Source organism: Vanacampus margaritifer, chromosome 16 (assembly GCF_051991255.1).
Source record: "Vanacampus margaritifer isolate UIUO_Vmar chromosome 16, RoL_Vmar_1.0, whole genome shotgun sequence".
Classification (NCBI taxonomy): domain Eukaryota; kingdom Metazoa; phylum Chordata; class Actinopteri; order Syngnathiformes; family Syngnathidae; genus Vanacampus; species Vanacampus margaritifer.
Window position 1 is genome coordinate 16,200,430 of NC_135447.1, and position 21,552 is coordinate 16,221,981.

The 21,552-nt window shown below is 38.1% G+C and overlaps 1 protein-coding gene across 5 annotated transcripts in view; it reads left to right on the forward strand.

The window, feature by feature from the left end:
- Positions 1–21,552, forward strand: part of ntm (neurotrimin) — a 94,253-nt gene that overhangs the window by 34,101 nt on the left and 38,600 nt on the right. For 4 of the 5 annotated variants that reach the window (XR_013288508.1, XM_077545724.1, XM_077545726.1 and 1 more), the window contains exon 1: positions 11,549–11,770. Coding sequence is in view for 4 of the 5 variants with exons in the window: in XM_077545724.1 (XP_077401850.1) it covers positions 11,598–11,770 (173 nt within the window). In the remaining variant the exon portion in view is untranslated. Of the gene's footprint in view, positions 1–11,548; positions 11,771–21,552 lie in introns of those variants that run through there. The other variant, XM_077545725.1, reaches the window with a different exon arrangement.

Here is a 21,552-nt window from a genome sequence, read left to right on the forward strand (position 1 = left end):
AGATCGACTGTCCTCCTCAGCAAAAAACAACAAAAGCAAACTTGACCACCATTCTTGCTGAATGACTGTGAGGATTTCACACCCTTCAACCTTGTGATGGATTTGCAGCTAAGAGCTCACAAAGAGCATTTGCATGACAAGTGTACTCCTCATCTGGTACAATAGAAAGTCAAATTTTGTGGTTGGAAATTTTCAGGTCTAAAAATATTTAAAGGAGAGATGCTACCACCTACCCGAGTAGCCCTGCTGCCACAATACGGGCCGACTACATACCAATGAGAGACAAGACGTATCCTATCAGGTGCCAAACCTCCCACCAGTTGAACAAAACGGGTGGGAAGTGAAGGATGGCATGCACATTCCACCAGATGTCTTCATTTATCGGCACCTGCACCTCAAGGTCACCAAATGTGGATGGACGCAAATTAGACTGTAGTGGAACAAAAGGGTGTGGCAACCAAACCAGAGATGAGTATGACATTGAGGATTATAATAATGAGTGACGGTGGATTCAGTGGCTTTTGATAAATTGAAAATTGGTGACGATATTGGTGGAATCGGGACATGAAGTGTGATGCAATGCACAGTGTGTATATGGCGTTATGTAAATAATTAAATATTAGAATTAAACTAATGTTACCAACGATAAACGGTACTTCATTTATATAGCACTTTTCCATCTTACAAGGCCCTCAAAGCACTTAACATTCGACTACTCATTCATCTACTGATGACGCATCATCAGGAGTAACTGGTAGTATTGCATATTTACTTTATATTTACTTATCCGTTATCAACATCGACACTTTCTAAATTATTGGTTTATTGGTAGGCCCTATCGGTTGAAAATAGCATTATAGTGCATCCCTAATTCTGATTCTAATTGTCCGTAGATGGCAATGTGAGCGTGATAGATTGTTAGTCGACATTTTCCCTGTGATTTGCTGGTGCCCAAAGTCAGCTGCTGTAAGCTCCAGCACACCCGCACGGGACCCTAGCGGCAACATTGTGATACGGCATTAATGGATGAATTTATCATACTACTTCTGTGTGAACACACTCAAAATGGAGAGATTATATTTTGAAGCAATGTTTGCGTTGTTTTATACACAATTATTGATGCATACATTACCTCGAATAGATTTTACCTTTTCTTTCCACTTCAACCGTAGCTTTCTTTCATTTCTCATTGAAAAATATAGTTTTATGTTTGTCTGAAGTTTGTAGTTTTTCGAGTGCAAATATTGCCGAATGTCAGGACACTGTGTCCACTCTTACAATGGGAACTAGGGGTGGGAATCTTTGAATGTCTCACGATGCGATTCGATTCCGATTTTTGGGCCTGCGATTCGATCGATTTTCGATTAAGAACGCTTTTTGATTCAAAATGATTTGATTGACAATGATTTTTGCTTCAATCTATAGACATGCTCACTGCACTTTTATCACTCAAAAAAACGGCTCCACACTGCAAAAAAAACAACTTTTTTTGGAATAACTTGATCGGGACTTTTTCCTTCTACTCTCTAATCAAATCTAGTCAAATCGGGTACAACGTGAACAGCGCTCCAAATAAAGGCACACACAAGGGCAAAACAGTATAAAATAATTTAAATAAAATCGATTTTGGGACATTTAAAATCGAGTCTGAATCGTACTAAATGAGAATCGTGATTCTTGTGAGAATCGATTTTTTTGACACACCCCTAAAGAGAACATACTCAGATTTGTTGCTTCACACTCAGACTTGACAAGATTTTAAATGTTTTTAAGATTCGATGTTGTTTTTTTCACACATAGTATTCTCCTAAGAAATATTTTACTTCTGGCAGAGAGTATTTTTATGTGATTAACACCTTTTCAGCAGGCCTCATTTCTGGTGGTTGTAGCCACTTCCAGGAAGTGACCTGATTTCAACAGGAAGTGACCCAGAAGTGGCCTAATATCAACAGGAAATGACCATGCATGCATACTGAAATTTCTTCCTGTAAAAAAGTGTAGGCTTGTTTTAATTTGAAAGCGGGTCCAAAATAGCATTTCTTTCGATTCTGCTATGATACACTTTGTAATTTCAAGAATGCATGCAAAATCAAACAGAACAAACCCATATTCTTGGTCAACCGTTATTTATTTATTTATATCCACTTTACAGCACTGATGGAAGCTTCTTGAAATACGCTTAGACAGCTGCATGTAATTGGACTGCTGCCAGTGTACAGTATTATCACAGCCCATTTCTTTCTTTATTTTTTGCCATGTTGCTTCTGTTGGGGAATTTATTAATTTTTTTAAATATGTCTTAAACATTACACCACCTGCTCTACAGCTGGACCTAGTGTAATTGCACAAAGTGACTTGCAGTTGGGTGTGGTAACTACAGGACCTGCATTTATTATAATCTTTTTAGTGATGATTCACCTTCATTTTGCCATAACTGATCCATTTGGCAAGTCCACTTTCTTTTATTCCGATTGAGAACGATGGGAACTTGTAATGAATGAGTTTACATAATCTGTTCGGCTCTCTAAAGTTTCTAAGATGAAATACATGTGACAAGTTCTCCACCACCCTCTGTTTTCTTTTCCTAGGCTGAAATAGATTATGCATCCCATTTTTAATTGATCCCACTGGGAAGGGAATTTCACAGTTGGGGGAGAGCTACTGTGGGTATACAATTATAGCATCCCGATTGTGTGATCTTTCAAGCAAATGTTGGTCTAAATTACTTTTGTGTAGATTTGGCGCCGTAACAATGCATGGACATTCAGTGAAGGGAAAGTGTAGTACTGCCACATCTTTAATCAGTGCTACTATCATGTTTGGGTTCTGTTTTTGGTTGTGTGTCTCCCTTGGTCTTGAGTGTAGTCCTGCCCTTCCTCGTGTCAACCAATCAGTGCCCTCAGCCACTTGTCTTGCCCCAGGTGTGTCTTGTTGTATCATTAGTGTGTGTATTTAGTCTCCTGTCTCCCCTCTGTCTGGGTTGGATCATTGTCGCTGTCACCACTCTTGTGTTTTGCTGTTACTTTGATTTTTGGTCTTTTCATAACTTTGCTGGTTTTGTTTATTTTGAATTTTACCCAGTTCCCCTGTTAGTGTTTTTGTTAAATAAATTGTTTTCAGTATTACATGCATCCCTGCCGTGGTTCTCCTGTCTCCCTGCATTTGGGTCCCCCACCCCTTCGTGACAGAATGATCCAACCGAAAACGGACCCAGCAGAGCAAGAGGCAGGTACCAGTTGTGTTCTGTTCCGACGGCGCACGTCCTGCGGCCGCCACCAGTTCCCGTTCCGGCAGCGCACGTCCTGCGGCCGCCACCAGTTCCCGTTACGGCGGCGCACGTCCTGCGGCCGCCACCAGTTCCCGTTACGGCGGCGCACGTCCTGCGGCCGCCACCAGTTCGCGTTTCCAACGGCGCACGTCCTGTGGCCGCCACCAGTTCCCGTTCCGGCGGCGCACGTCCTGCGGCCGCCACCAGTTCCCGTTCCGGCGGCGCACGTCCTGCGGCCGCCACCGTTTAGTGCATTTTTTTTGTTCAGAAAAATCAACTCACTCAAACTTTTTATATGATTGAGGTGCTATGTCCTATGCTAGGTCCTGCATGTCGTTAAAAATCTGCAAACAAATAATAATATTTGGCCTACTCATGTAATGTAATGTCTCACACTATTTTTTACAGTGCAGTACATCTTTTTAACTAACTTCAAATAACTTTATGAATTACTATGAAATTACTATATCAATGAACTAAAAGATGCCACCATATTTGTATTAGGTTAACATTTTTCCACTTTTATATTAACAAGAGTATGAAAACCCGGGTGGGGGGGAAACTATTTTATTGTTTTCTGGCAGGTTTTTCTTTTATTTAGAGCCCTGAGGGACATATTTTAAATACACTTGTATGATGGTTTTAGACACTGTCATCTAAATGTTTTATGTACTAATGTCGTGTATGAATGGTGTGTATCTGTTTTACAAATCAAAAGCATATAAATGAGCTTTAGTACAATGATTCAAAGGTAATCTGTGAAGAGATTCCCTGATGACTTTAGAAATTAAGCACAATAGACCATTTTCTATTGTTCTGTTAATCCCAAGATACACGGAAATGCAGACAGTCAATTACTGATTTGAAGTACAAAGTTTAAATATCTGGAGAAAAGACACGAAGCACAAGGCCAGCATGCAAACACCACAGAGAAGTTCCAAACCAGAATTGCAGGCAAATTGGAACATTCATAAAGGGAGACAAAAATTATCTTGAAGTCAGATGTAGAAATACAAATTTAGAATCTAAAACAAGATCTTCAGTGCAGTTGTTTCAGTTTCACTGCAATTTAAGATAATTTTAAATATTTAAATATACTGTTATACTAATTATAATACCATAATAGGACATTCACCAATTTACAATTTAAGTTGACGCAATTAAACCGAAATGATGGATCTACCGGTAGTTTGTTTTCATCTTAACATCGGTAGTTTTCTTTAGGGTTAGGTTTCTTGTTCCTCAGCCAGAAAAAAAGACCGGTGGTTCAGCCTCGGCTCGGAAGATGGGTGGGGGGGCATTTCAGTCTGGCTCTGGGCTGTCCATTGCTTTTGTACGTCTGTCTCATTTCACAATTCATCAGCTGAGCTTGACTGTCAAGTGAGGCATCAGCTACAGCGATCCATCAGGCCTGACATGCACACAATTTTCCACATTTGAGAGATGAGGTCCCAGCATTCTAATTCCATTTGCCCCATCACCGGGCTAAGCTATACTACAGGACGCCTAGCCCACCTTATTGACCTTTACGTTTCCGTCATTTCATAAATTCCTCTAACCCATGTTCCATGAAATCTATTTTCTTTGTATTTACTCTTTATATATTGATCTGTTTTGCCCAAATATAGAAGCACCTAGCTTTGTTTATACAGAATAAGCATGCAAATTAATGGCCTGAACTCCTCCCTAGAATCTGGCATAGTCAAAATTGCTTTAGATCCAAAATCCCCCCACAACTATTGTAAGGTTTCCAACCTTTGTTTCCTTTGGAAGATCTCGGAAAGATAAGTTGCCAACCAACGTCACCTACTTATGTCCAACCTTTTAATTTGCCTCCAAACCTCACCATGACACGAAGACATAACTTGCCAAAATCACCAATGACCTCTCCCATCGCTTCCAACTCAAGACATATCAGTATCCTTATCTTTAACCTTTTTTTCCCTTGCTTTTGACACCGTCTCTCATCCCATTTGCCCAAGCGCCCGTCTGAGGAGCCTTCTTCACCCAAAACTCACAATAATAAGGTACACTAGTTTGTGTACTGCAGCTCTTGTTTTGATTTGAAGGTTACTATTCTCAAACACATGGGAGCACAGTGTACCCAAGGCAGAAGGCAGCCCGGTTGATTCGATCCTGGGTGTCATTGAAGATATGGCATGTTGGAGTCAGCATACTGCTTATGGTAGCAGAACTGCTCAATGACCTTTAGGAATGAAGACCGGAAGGATGACAGAGAACTTCAGTTGATTGTTTGTTGATCACTAAGCCAGGTGAGTAGTGTAATGTTGACAGTAGTAGTCCAGTGCCAGTTGAAAGACAGCTGAGGAATTAGTTAGGAGTTCCAGGATGTTGACAAACTACACTAAATCTTTATCTTTGTCTGGAGGAGTCAGATGTTAACTAAGCTCCCATCAAGACACAACTAGACTGAAACACCAATATCCTTCTTTGTGGACTGGTGGAAGAAAAGTGTAGCTGCTGTCAGGAAAATGTTGAAAATCACTGTTTTACCCCACATTTCACACTTTTTTGTGAGTTCATAAACTCCAACAAATACATCTTGTACCGCTCCTGCTGATACATTTGCAGCCAACCTTTTTTAGGTCGGACCAATCAGGCTATGTTAAGCCAGGACGAAACCAATAAGCGCCGATGGCGGGGGGTGGGGAAACCCCCCAAACCTAACAGACGAATGGATGCTGCAATTAATTGTGTTCTCACTAAATTACTCACCGTTTCGTGCATTTATATCTGTTAAAGATGTTCTTGCTCCCTCCCTAAGATGAGACGGAAGACAAGATTTTCATCCGTTGCCTTGATTGTTCAAAACGAATATGTAAAGATGCCGCATCGTCCAATCAGCTCGAAGCATTGTACAACAAGTCCCACCTTTCTCGAACGGGTCTGCCTAGTGAAGTACCAGATTGATAATGTGAAGAACTCTCTCTCGAGTGAATCACAATCATCAATCTGGCTGGTGAAGTTAAGCCAATCCAGGGCAAATAAATACATTTAAATGTACATATTAATAATAACATTTAAAAAAGTTCCACGTTTGACTTTGATTGAATGCATTACTTTTCATTGTGCCCCTGTCCACTAAAAGAATATTGATTCAAGTAACTACCTAAAAATGAACACCATAATGCCTAAAACACCCTGGGTGACAGAATTATATACGGCAGCTCTATGTTCTGCTTCTTTGGCTGAATCCTAGTATTTTTACCAGGTTGTTTTTATTATTTTCTTTTTTGATGGCACAGAAGATGAGTGATGATGTCTCATCATCAGCATTGGCATCATTGCCTTACTCCATCATCCTCCCGGCAGTCGATTTGCAGCCACCGAAGTGTGAAGCTCTATAATGATGGGGTATTGACCCGTTTGCCGTTTGGCAAAGAGGATGGAGGCAGGAAAGAATTGTTCCTGTTTTCCTTGCAGAATTCTGATGGCATTTGGGTGCTTTGGGCAGTCTATCGAAACTTGATTGCTTGATAGAATAGACAGTACAACCATCAGTTGACATTTCCTTGACTATTTCTTACAGGAATTGTGATATGGCTTCAATATATTTTAATTACCTAGTTAATCACACCTAACAGATACATTCAATATCTAGTGTGATTATGGTGCCTGTAATTCAGGGTGTAGTAACAGGTGTAGTGTTTATCCCTGGGACTAGACACCCTTTCACTCTGACATCTCGCCTCAGATAAATGTAAATTGTATAAATATAAATGAGCGACATCTATTATATTTACATACTTCAGAACAGTCTTAGTTACAATTTTTAAAGATCAAACTTACATGTGTTGCTTTTCCTCGCATTGGTCAAAGGAAAAACATTTTCCTTTTTTCCTGTTTTCCTTTTTTTTGTGAGCCATCTCTGTAAGAAGTTAATAATTTGACAATAATTGGACTGTATAGGTTGTTTCTATACTTAATTATCCACAGAGGTAGCAAATCGAGGTCCAGAAAGTAAAAACCCTTCCACAGTTTGACTTTAGCCCCAGGTGCTAGCAAGCAAGCTCCCTAGCTATCTCCCATGGTGCTTGTCAAGGCGCTATCTGTGACCCCTGCACGATCTGTGACGTGCATGTGCGGAAGATCGGCCATCTTGGATCGCTAACTACGGCAACAACACTAGAACAAAACACCTTCATATGCCTGCGCGATATGGCGCGTTCGTAAAATGACACATTAAAACAATCTTAGATTCTTGATTAATTTTAAAGTAACTAAGTAACTTTTGCTCCTATACGTTTTACAGATGAATATTTTACTTTTGACCCCATTATATTTCCAGTGGGTCTGCATTATTATACTTTACAGTAAGTCTGCGGTGTTTGTATTTTAAATGACCCCCACCCCTCACCCAGTCTCAACCCCTATGCTATTGTAACCCTAAGATGTTGTTGTCGTTTTCGGAGGCTGGTGAGCTATAAATAGTTTCGAGTTGATGCTTTCTGGCATCTTCCTGCTAAATTAACCACACGGCAGGACAGGATTCAAGCATTTTCTTTTCTCGAACGAGGCTCGCTCGGTTACACCTCTCTCCGCGCTCATGACATGCGCAGTACACAAAACACTTCAGCATGTAAAACTAAAATAAATAAATAAAAAAAAGTAAAAATTTACAAAACAAATATAAGTCAATTGCAAGTAAATAAACTATGATAATGGCCACACATTGTTCTAAAGACAATAACAATAAACCGTACCCACTCTCATAGTTAGAACTGCTTTGCTTAAATAAAAAAAATAAACATAACCAAAGTGCATCTTTCCTGTACCTTTCGCAATGTCTGTTTCATTTTGCGTGTGTGAACGTGTTTTGACCTATGTGGTTGGCGTAGTTAGCGATCTAAGATGGCCGATCTTTTCCGCATGCGCGTCACAGATCGTGCAGGGGTCACAGATCTGCCTTGACAGTGCTTGTTTACCTGCTAGGGATTTAGCTAGCTAGCATCAGTGGCTAAAGCCAAACTGTGGCAGGGTTTTTACTTTCTGGACCTGGATTTGGCACCTCTGACTATCCAGCAAATCTACCAGCCCCAGCTGGCTGTTTAAACTAGCCTGCATTTATTCTCTGTATACAATATAAACTAGCTCAATGTTAGTATAAATATTGGCTAAAATAATGAGAAAACTTCAGGTAAATTTGTTTAATTAATTGAGTATACCATAGTGTTGTCAATATATACTTGTTTTTAGTCACTCTGCGGCAAACACTAACACACAGGTCATAAATGCCACCTTACGACAGTCAGTTACAACAGAAAGTGTATGTTTGATTCAGACAGTCAATTGTGATGTAATTTAATGCGAGTTTATTTTAGTATGTCACGTTTCAGGGACAACAAAACCCTACATCAATCAATAGGAACAACTATCTTTTACTTTCATAGTAGGAAAAAACGGGGTCGTTCTCAGCCGTTTGTGGTTCTATTTCGTACTCATAGAACCGTAGTTACATATGTAACTTTTGTTTTATTTACTTTTTATCATCACAATATTACAGCTGTATCCAATTTGATTGTAGTTTGTCATGTTTTTATTTGTTATAGTGGACGCCAGGATTATGGCTGCTGTGGTAAATTTACCAATCTTACCGTTATATGTAACATTTTTAACATGAACATTATGCAAATCAACTTGCGATTGTAATTGGTTAGCTAGGATCCAATCATGAACCAGAAGTGTTGACACTCATGCAAATTATGCGTTTTAATTGGTTTAGACATGCAAATATGTCATGTCCACTGCAATAATCTATGTTTAAAGAGAGTTTATTCAAAAGAGATAACTTTTTTTGTGGTAAATGTTAAAAAAGTTATGTATAACAAAGTCAAATTTATTATTCATTTAGATTTTTGGGGGAGATTTGCGTTATGTATTCTCAAGACGTGTATTTATGAATGTGTCTGTGTGTTCATTTAACTTTATTTAACCTTCAACACATTCTTCAACCTGACTGCAGATACAAAGGAGAACAAGGCAAATAAAAAAATACAAAATTAATTAATATACAGAAAAAAAAAGACAAAAATACAGAAAAATACTTTTCTACTAATACTTCTTCTAGTAATAGTAGTACTACTACTAAGAATGATGATTATACTCCACCGTGCATGATGTCACTCACATCCTATACAAACTCACTTTGAAAGCAAACGCTGATAGTTCATTCGTTGATGAACAACTCACAAAGTAATTTTCCTCGTCCCACTGAGTCATCTGTTTTTCTTCACTTCACTTTCTATCACCGACTATTATTCCTCTCCACATCTATCCCCGGGACGTTGGGGGCACAGAACTCCACACGGCTCCAATCCTTGCTGCTGTAGAATTGCAGAACAATCTAACAACTATGACATTCTCCACTCAACAAAAACCAGAGCTGTTAAAGTGCAAAACAACTATCATTCTGCGACTGTATTGGTGCATTTGAGGGTCCAAAAGTGCTGATGTTCTTTATTGTCATTCTCAACAAACGCTATATGAAGGAGCAAAATAACAATGGCTGATACTTTCTTCTATTGAATATCGTGGCCCAAAATGCCAAAAAGAGTCCACAACAGGTAATAGCTAAAAGTTACTTTGTCAGTATTGAACTGACTGTGCAGAAGCTTCATAGTCAATACAGTTCATACTCATACATTATTGTGTATACGTGTTGAACAAGAGAAAAAGTACTAAGAAATACAGGCCCACAGCTTCTTCTGATATCAACAACATACCTTCCTAATAGCCAACAAAGGAACATTTATGTAAATCAACTGTAAATTAGACAATGTGCAATTTCTGAGAAAATTGTGTATGAAAGCTGTGAGGCTGAATGAAAAACAGGAATTAGGAACAGGAATATCAAATGATTTTGACGTATAATGAATTACATGGAATGGTATACAATGAACTGGAAATACAGTAGCTGAGCATGTTGAAGTTGAAATGGTTTGAATCCATCAAGAAATGTTCAAGTAGTCGGCAGGTAAGACGCTGAACAGTTGTAAGTTGGAACGGTTTCAATCGGTGAATAAATGTAGAAATTGTATTGAAAAAAGAAGAAAGGGGTAAGGTGTTTAAAATCAAATAGGGTTTGAAGTAAGGTGTGAAGAATCAAGTAGGGAATGGATCTAATATTCATCCCTAAAGTGAAATGAATGAGTTAAATGTTTTGAATGTGACTTTGAAATTATGTAAATGTGTAATGCTTAATCTCCCATTGAGAATGAGTGGGGAGTAGTAGGGTACAAAATAGGGAATTGGGGGTAAGGCGTAAATTTGGGGAATGGAAAAAATGGAAGAACTCATGGCATGAATATTTGGAATATTTTGAAATTGGAATGGACTTTGAAATGATGTAAATGTGTAATGTTGAATCTGCCATTGGAAATTAATGGGTAATAGTAGGTACAACATCGAGAAATGTGGGTAAGGTGTGAACATTTGGAATAAAAGAAATAGATCCAATCATGGCGTGAATATTTGGAATATGTTAAAATTGGAATGGTGAAAATTGGATGAATTATGTGAATGAAGTAAGGTGTGAGGAATCAGGTAGAAAATGGAGTAAGGTTTAAGAAATCAGGTAGGAAATTGAGTGAGGTTTGAAGAATGAAGTAGGGAATGGACTAATAATCATCCCTAAAGTGAAATGAATGAGTTAAATTATTTAAATAACACTTTGAAATGATGTAAATATGAAATGTTGAATCTGCCATTAAGAATGAATGAGGAAAATTAGGGTACAAAATCGAGAATTGTGGGTTAGGCGTGAATATTTGGAATAAAAAAAATGAAAGCAAGAATGGCGTGAATATTTGGAATATGTTAAAATTGGAATGACGAGAATCGGATGAATTATGTGGAAGTAGATGGATGCCCAAAAAAATGGGAGGAACAAAAAAAAGTTATAACATGTGAAGGTTACAGCCTTCACACAATTAACAATTTAATATACAAGACAAATTTTGATGAGTTCTCAATTTATTCACATACTCTGATAAAATTATTCTACAATACTGATGTTGTTCAACAATTGTAAATTACTTATATATCGTATTTGTAAAGATAGTTTGATAGATAGATGGATGGATCTGCAATCTGTCAAGAGGGATTACGATTCTTAAAAAAAAATCTAAGTACAGTTTGGACAAGGGATTGTGTCTGCCCTGCATTATGAGCCACAGCTATTCGACAACAAGATCTGGATTAAGACCAATGAACTTGGGGGGTGAATAATCTCCAGCAGTATGTTCACTGGGTCACCGGGGACTCCTTGTTCACATGGGACTTTTTCCCACGCATCTAAAAGCTCAAGATAATGTCTGTCCTTGGACATATTGTCATCTTTTGCAAGTGCACAACCCTTCTCTCGCTGAGGATTTTGCTTTTTGTGCCTACAGGCTTGCCAGTCCACAGTCAAGGCGATTCTCAATACGACAAAAAAATTATGGACAATATTACCGTCAGACAAGGAGAGACAGTCTTTCTCAGGTGAGTCACCACACTTCAAAAAAATAATAACAATAAATTAAATAAATATATATATATATATATATATATATATATATATATATATATATATATTTCCTCTCTCAGTTAGATGCAAAATTGAAATGCTGTCTGTTCCAACATGTTAATACTTATATGGATTTTTTTTTCCAAAACCAGTCAATGCACACATGGTACACTGTTAACTTTTGTACGTTTTTCTGTACCTACGGCAAAACTGTGCTTGTGGGTGGGGTCAAATGAAACTAAATACTTGTCACTGCAGAGGACTGTTGGGTGATGCTACATATGAAAAAGTCACATTGTTATAATACTATGCTAGACAAGCAATTCTATAAGAGATTGCCAATGGTGACCTTTTCCCTCCTCTATGCCTTCAGAGGCTTACTGGACATAGAGGGATTTATGCTGCTTTCAAATGCTCTCGGGAATCTTGAATGTATTCTTAACATAAACATAATCACAGAATTAATTTGAGGTTGTCTTGTTTATTGGGTGAAAAATACATGATGGAGCTTCTTATATAATTGGAAAATGCTGTGTTGAATACTCCAATGTTGATTGTAAATTATGCTGTATGTTTACTCTTTCTGCTTGACGGATATTTTAACGACATGTCAAGTGCGTGTCAGATGAGCAGTGATTACTATTCTCGTTCGTCGCTGTGCAAACTGTGGAAGGCGGCCGGAGATTTTTGTCGACGGTGATGTTGGCGTTGGGTGCTGACGGGTGAAAAAGGACCATTGGTTCACGAAACTCGTGAATTTCCCGATGCTTTCTGGTCATCTTTTTATGTATACATCCGGTGTACCGCCGCGTCCTACAACCCCCTCCCCTCCAACCTAGAAGGAGTGGCCGCTAAGAATTAGGAGCCGCGGGCCGCCACTGCTAGATGAATGTGGAGGAAACACTGGCATATACTTTGTACTTTCTTTGGAAAATCATCTCTCCATTACATGAGAATTATTTTCCAATAGGAGTCTGTGACATTAGAATTACCCTAACGGTTAGTATGCTAACACCTTATTTGGGACAAAGCTTCTCATATGGTTTGTTTAACATCATGCTTATTCTGGGATTACCATTTGAAAATGGGCACCACTAAACAGAAAACTAAGTGAAATTGATGTACAGCAAAACGAACACATAAACATCTAATTAAACACAAACATCAGCATTAACGATAAAATATGTGATTAGCTACAATATTTACAGCGTCATCTTCCCCAACATAACACAATTGAATCTGCACTTCCCAGTATGCCTAGCTATATTTTGTAAAATGGTGTTAACTCTTTCACTGCCAGACGTTTTCAGAAACGGGTTGTCCCCACTGCCAGCCGATTTAAGCATTTTGAGTGATCTTTCAAGGTCCACAGAAAATGTTGTGTTTGGACTATGGAAACACACATACTACCAAATGAAAGATTGGACTCTTTTTGTTTGTTTGTTTCTACCTTATTCCGTTCTTCAGTAATCAACAATAGAAAATGGTTACTTTCACCGAAATTCTCTCTTTTGAAACAAAAAACGGAGAAAAAGAGCTTTTTGTGAAACGATGTTATTTCATGCACTCTAGTGAATTGTACACTTCTTTTTGTCCATGAATGATGCCACAAACACCTAAATAGTGCTTTACTTCTGTAAAACGCTTTCACCAACAATGAAAAAGTGTTTTTTGATTGCAAAATACGTTTATTTCCATTCAACAGTGTAACAATTTGACAAAACAATTTTGCAAACTATTTACAAATGTGTGCAACTGTGGTACTACTTACAATTATGTGGATGTTTCAAATACAGTTTTTCCTTTTGTAACGCTCTCCTGCGTGCAAGGAGACGCCAGGACTCGCACAACAGTTTACTTTCACTTTCACATTGGTCCGTTTTGCGTGCAAACGTTACACTTTCTTGACGGCCTTTTTTTCCGGGGAATAAAAAGCAAGTAGCAGACTGTACACACTTCCTCCGATGAATATGCATTGGACTCGGGGCACTCTCCGTCGTCCGATCGAACGTCCGCCTGTGCGTGCTCGGTTGTGTTCCGTGTTACGACACCGTCATAGCCGCCGCGTCAGCGGTTCCAATTTCGCCGTCAAGCTCGGATTCACCTTCATCATCATCGAGGATGATCATCGTCGTCATCAATGTACTATTTTAGCGTTGGTCGATGCCTTTCGTCTTGTAAGTGTAGAGCTGCTTGCAAACGCTCGCCATTGCCCGCTCCCTCCTCCATCTAGCTCCATCTAACGTCTTCTACTGCCGCGTCAATGCTTCTCAACCACGGAGTCACCACCCTCATCTTCATCATCGATGATGATCATCGTCTTCAACAATGTGCTCTTTCAGCGATGCTTTTGGTCTTTGAAAAAAACGTCTCGGGCGTGAGCTCCTCGCGACCGGCCGCCATTTTTCCTTTGTCTTCCATTCTCATCTGCTGCTCGACGCTCTAGCTCCGCCTCTACTGACGCCCACCCGATCTTGTCAAAAGAGAGTCATCGCTGCCCTCTAGGGGCCAAAAATAGTCATTAGGCACAACAGACAGACTGGAAACTTTCACCAGACATGCGGAAGGGTTTCCTCTACCCGTTTCAAAAAAAAAAAAAAATAAATCATTGGATGACGTCTTTTGACGTCATTGGCAGTGAACCGTAGGTTTTTACTTGACGTCTTTAAACGTCAGTGGCAGTGAAAGAGTTAAGAAGGAAGTGTTTTTGTGTGTTTTTTTTTAAAATACTGTTGTTTCCTCTAATAGTAGTAGTAGTAGTAGTTGTGTGCTTTATATATGTTTAGTATGTGTCACGCTGATTTAATTTCTGTATATGTGCATATGTGCTACAGTATATGTGGACAGAAAAGCAAAGAGGTGGATGTTAAGAGTTGAGGTAGTATGACTTGTGGAACAAGACTCCACAACTAGTGGTCTGGAGGAAATGGTGACAAGAGAAAGAAGTCAGCAGGTAAAGCACGCCACAAAAAAAGCATAGCAAAAACACAGTTGTGTTGGCCGAAGTACTACTTTTAGAAGCGGGAATCATCTGGCACCTGCACGTAGATTAGGCAGAAATCATTAACTCTGGAGTTAATTACCGATCAGCTGCAGGTGTGCAATAATGAGTGAAGTGTCAAGAAGTGGCCCTCTCAGCCTGAAAAGATAAAACCAATGATTTAATTTTGTTTGTACCATGAGTATAAGCGAAGTGCGCATAGCATTTGCACATCCGTAAAAATCAAGTGAAAAAAAAAGTGGCTACCAAAGTAGTAGGGATGCACAATAATGCTATTTTCAACCGATACCAATAAACCAATTATTAAGAAAGTGTCGATGTTGATAACCGATAAGTAAGCCAATAATTATTTGCAAAATTAACTTGAATATAATTATACTTTTGAGTCCCACTATAAGTCTAACATGTACAAATACATTGAAACGTGTAAAGCACCATGAACCTGAATTTTATTGATATCTCTGCTTCAAAGACAACCAGTAACTCATTTTGATTTTGCCAAAACAAAGCAGTCATGTTTTAAAAATGCAACGAACAACTACGAGGGTAACATTTAGGGGAGACCCAGTAAAGAAAGCCACACGGGCGACTACCATGTCGCCATGATGCATCTTCTGGGAACACGCGCATTGCAATGTCACAAATATGTGACACTACAAAAGGAGAGGGGAGGGGTTGAGGACTTGGGCACAACTTGAGCCACAACCACAACAGATGGACCAACGTGGCATGTCTATTATTATTGGCAAAAGTCTGCACGATATTGGAAAATCATGTGATATGTGATATAGTTGCGGAATATAGCGATATTGATATTGCGATATTTAACATGTACCAAAAGAAACGCCATTTTTATTATCTAATGAAAGAATTTTTTTTTTTCATGCAGAAAAATAAGCAAATTATATATTCTTAGTTAATTAATTGTAATTACCTCTCGATAATGTTCAACTATTGGATGGCGGTGCACATTTTAATTAGCGTCAGATAAAAGCATAACATTTTATATGAAACTTATTGCATGTCTTTGCGATATGCATATTGCATTGGCCAATATTGCGATAGATATTTTTTCAATAATTTGCGCAGCCCTAATCGTCAAATTTCTTTATTATCTTGTTTATCTGTATGACGTCAAATTGGCTGATAATGGTAGATGATTATCGTCCACCGATATTATCGTGTATAGAAAGTATGACAGCATGACCCGGGAGTCGTGCTCTAATGCTGCTGTGGCCTAGGCAGCTCCTGGGGGCTGTGCGTGCTTCGTCGGGCTGAAGTCAATGGCTCCCTCCTTTGGTGGAGGTTCTCATGCATGACAGATCCACTACGCCAGCATCTACTAAAACTCAAAAAGAAAAACAATCTTCCATTGGTCGCTGAATCAGTGGAGGTTGGCGTATTATTACCAAAATAATTGTGATTATTTTTTTCATAATCAAGCAGCCTTACTATGAATATCCATGCAAACGCCACACGAACAAAACCTCAAAGCTGTTCATGTTCAACAAATATGTGTATTGGGGAAACTGTGGCAGACACTTGAAACATGGTTAAACTGTTTGATGTTAGATGAAGCAATTATATCTTACATAATTACCATGGACTAATGGATAGTTACAGTATGTGAAAGTGGGAACGGAGAGGCTTTGGCAAATGGCTTGTTCTATATTTAGCTTTCTGTATTGTTCATGAGTTTAATCTCCTATCTCCAGAGGATTCTTAACTGAAAACTATCTGAACTGTGAAACTGCGGCAGTTCATTGTATATAATTTCTGGATGATACGTTTTTTCGATTCCTCACCCATCTCACTTTGAAGTGATTTTAATTCAGCTTAAAATAATTAGGAAATTATAAAGACATTATAATGAACTGTGGTGGATTTAAACCAGTGCTGTTGTTTGTGAATATTCATTTCCAACAATCAGGAAGAGTGTGGCTCTGTAGTGGACAGAACCAGTAACTCTGAAATGTTATTGCTGGAGCAGTCAAGATGAGCCTTAAGTAATTTTAAGATACTTCTCAAAAATAAATTGCATATCATATGTGGTCTGGTGCAATCTCTCCATGTACTTCGTGAGATCGTCGGACTATTGCAGCTGACCTGGGGTGCAAGTTGAAATACACACTAGACCAGTGGTTCTCAACTGTTTTCATTCTGGGACCCGAATTTTCCTATTGTTAGAAAATGAACAATTAACTCATTCAAACCCAAAAACGTGTAAATAAGTTTTTTAATAGTTTGTCCTTCACTCCCCAAAACGTATTTATACGTTTTATGTTTTTTTTTTTTGTGTGTGTGTGCAACAGCATACAGAAGACTATGATACAGCTTCTGACAAGAAGAGGTGGCTTAAATCAATGGTAGTTATTACCCAAAAAAATGGCCAGCAGGTGGCAGCAGAGTATCAAAGATCAGCCAGGGCCATGTTACAACAAGCTCTTTTTGCCATTGTTTTCAACAGGAATGTTAATAATGATGAAACTTAGCTATATTCTAATGCTAATTTCTGCAAAATATAAACAGATACAAATATAGTTTATAGTTTCCTGATGAAAGAAGAGACTCTAATCTTTCTTTTGGTAGGTTACATGTGTTTATAGCAATAGAACACAATATTCTTTGGGCCTTGCAAAATCAGTCAAAATCCAGTAAAACAGCCGGGAGCAATGGGGGTTGTTTCAGTGAAAATGGCTGGGAGTGAATGAGTTAAGAAGGGAAGATGTTGGCGCACAAAACCTTTCCTAAATAAGGGCTTAGTCAGAATGGCTCCTAAGAAAAGGGAAAGTGCTAAATATAGCATTAGGCAGAAGTCATAGATGAGTGAAATGGATTTGTCTTGTGTTTCTTCTTTCATTGTGTAACGATCATTGGCTCTGTGCATCACTGCAATACCAGTAGGGTTTAGTACCTTCGTTGTTGTTTTTTTGCGCTTTATCAGACTTAAAAATGAGCGTGCTCCCTGATGATAGTATGAGCGAATTGGCCAAGAGACCAATTCATCTTTTTTTTGTTGGCCGTTAATGACTATTAAATCATCTTAATGGGTTACAGTTGTCACAAAATAATTTTTATGACGGCCATCTGATATACTGTGCATTATGAGTTCATTTTGCTGTGCTTTGAATCTAGCTGGCAATAATGTTTCGTGTTTAATATAGAACAGTTGATAAATACAATATATTTAGTACTTAATATTTATAGTCAGTTGGATACATTTAAAATTGCATATATGGCCAAATTCAAACCACATTAATGTTTCCTCCTAAGTCATATATAGATAATTTGAAGAATATTAGCTAACAGAAATCGGCCAGTTGACTGTCTGACTTGTTCTTCATCGAGTCCACAGTGTTGTCGAGTATCACTCACTCATGTTGCTGTTTTTTCAGTTCACTCCTCACTGACATGATTCAAATTTCTTTCATATTGTTAACTAACAGTCTGCAGCGTGTATTTCGTTCAAATAATCCTCTGTAGTGGCGGCGAGCACAAGCGGTCATTTTCATGTATTTAAAGCAAAAGTAAAAAATGTTTGAGTGAAAAAAATACAGATACTCACGTTAAAATGTAATAGATAAGCGTCAAAAATACTCTTTCGTGGACATGGATAAATCACATAGTTAATCTTTCAATGGACGATCTAAAGCTTTAATGGTTTACCCAGAGTCAAAGAAGCCAGTAGGCACAGGAAAGGAGGTTTTTATCTCATTATAGGTCGACATCTGTAGCTGTTAGATTTGTGACCTGCATGCACAAATGTGTAACTCTGGTGTTTGCAGGTCTGGGAGAAACAAAGACAAGAAGACCTGAAGGTCCTGTAGTGTAGGATATGACACTCTGTGACACTATGGCATATATATTCAAGAAGTATTTATCCATTTTGCAGCCCCATAAGATTGGATGCAGACATAGAGAGTCTGTGCACCATTTATTATATTTTATTTTTTAGATTTTCCACAGTTCGGACATAAGCTTGTTATCAAAATAAAACTGGAATGATTTAAGACAGCCCTGTCCAGAAGTTTCTTCACTATTCTCCATCTTAATCCTGACACCTTCCAGAATTGCCAGCATGATTCCACCTCAGAGAATTCCAAAAACTCTAGGTTTTTCTTTTCTTTCATTTTTTTTTTAAATAATTAAAGCAAGGAATTAGTTTTCTGCTCAAATAAAAAAAATAGAATTACATGTCAGAAGTTGCAGGAATTAACTATATTTGTATATTAGGGGCTTTTTTGTGTATGTTGATGACTCATTCACTCCCAGCCATTTTCACTGAAGCAACCCCCTTCACTTGAGGCAGTTTTACTGAATTTTGATTGATTTTGCAAGGTCCACAGAATATTGTGTTCTATTGCTATAAAAACATGGAACCTAAAAAAAGAAAGATTCTAGTCTTTTCTTTCATCAGGAAAAAAAAAGTATGTTTGTATTGTTTTTACCGTTTTTGCAGCAATTAGTATTAGAATATAGCTAAGTTTCATCATTATTCACAAACCTGTTGAAAACACTTGGAAAAAGAGCTTGTTACATGGCCCTGGCTGATCTCTTATACTCTGCTGCCACCTGCTGGCCGTTTTTTGTAATAACGACCATTGCTTTAAGCCACCTCTTCATGTCAGTAGTATCAAAGCCTTCAAAGTATGCTCTAGCATAAAAAATTGTGACAGTGCTTCTGTCAGTGCAAAATGCATTCACCCCCTTTTTCATAGTGGGCTGGGAGCAAAGTTGGTGCTTTTAGAACCTGTCCTCAGTCTGACAAGCTGTCATTGTCAATGGAATGAATGCATGTCACTGATGGCTGTACCGGTCTGTCATTTTGTGTGCTTGTGTGTGAGTGTGCTTGCGTGTTGGAGGGAAACCAACAACCAAATCCTCTTATCAGTGTCTATATGGCAGCCTCAATTATTACTATTACTATTATTATTGCACTTTATTTGTACAGTATTCCATTGTCTTGTTGTTATCACGGATATCTCTCGTTGCATGCTGGCATGTGTGTGGTTTGGCCGTCTATCTGGTGTGCAACAAAAATAAGCAGCAGAGTGTAAATCCCTTTAGGCATTGAAATGTACGAAGGTGTATAAGGGCCATGTATAAACATATATTTTTTTAGAGGGTGGGGGCAATATTCAGAGAAAAAACTCATAAATTTCTACTTTATAAAGTGGCAAATTTGCGAGAAAAAAACTCAGCAACTTACGAGAAATACAGGTAGCGTAGCTATAGTCTAATGTGAGTATTCGTTGGTGGTTAATGGAACATGGTTTATAAAATGGAAAGGCAGGATGGAGATGGATTCATTCTTAATTTAAACTTCACTTGTCACACACGGCAGCTAGAGCGACAACACTTCCGGATCCACTATCAGCTGACACTAACACACTAACCAACACTAACCAATCAGAAGCTAGCATACTTTAGGTAAATGACGGAGAATAGCAGATTTGACACATCTACCTAGCTACTTGTACAAAAAAATACCATAATGTATGAATGTGTAAATAATAATTCTGGAAACTTAAATGTACAAGTAAATATTTATTTTAACAAATTAACTTAAATGCTTGTTCCTCAAGGTGTGGACCTTTGCAAAGCGAGGCGTCGTTGTCACTGGCAGTATCTAACACTTCAAAGTGCGAATGTTTAGTATGATATAGTTAAAGTCATTAGTACTATCTCCTATTTTAAAACCAGACCGAAAAGTATTGGCACAAATATCCGAGTAACTTTTGAAAAGTTGTTGTGCAGATTCTTTCTGCCAGGAAAGTAATCTTAATCGTAATGTGTCGACATTCAAATTGACTTCTGTCTTTGTAACGAATGGGTAAAGGGGGAAGTGACGTATGCCATAAAGCAGTCAGCAAATTTGTTGTTTTTTGTGTGGCAGTGTTCTGACCATCCTCCTCAAAGTTGCTTCATGCCAGTAAAAATGATACAGACCACCTCAGGCCTTGGCAAAGGTACCATTCAACTAGTTTTAAGTTGATGTTTCATCAGAAGAGTTATGAAAATATTTGATGATGGCTGAAAAGTTCCTTAGTGCTACTTTAATATCAAACAGTGTTAATTAGATAAAAAGAAAAACCTATTGGTCCATCTTAACACGTTATGAGGCAACCATGTTTAAAATAGGTTTTGTAACTAACTAACCTAACTGTGGTTAGCAAACCTTTCCTACCTTAAAAACTTAAATGACTACAAAAAAACAAACAAACAAACACACAATTACAGATTATGATAGTGTAATGTGCTCAACAATAATTGGGTCATTACTAGTAGCTATTCTGTGCCATTTTAGCTATGAAACGGTTTTGTTTCCATTAACAGTCAAGAATGTATCATTTAATATCCATCAGGGTTTATTATACTGTAAGAAAAACCTTCTACCTATCTTGAGTAGGTTTGTTTTAATAGCCTAACTGTGGTTAGCAAACGTTTGCTATCTGATGTTATGACTGTAAAAGTAAAAAACAAACAAACAAAAAACACAACAGATATGACAATAAAATGTAATAAGACTATCCATACCTAACTGAAACAATGAAGGTCACTTCAGTTTCTTGAGAACCAGCCTTTTGTTTTAACTCACATCACTTTGGCACCCATTGACCACAAATCACAAAAAAACAAATATATGGTGGCACCCCTAAACCAACATATATTGAAGAAATATTTTGCATGTGTAATTTCTAGAACACTTTTGGCTCCCAGCCATATAAAAAAATCTAACATTTTGTTTGTATATAT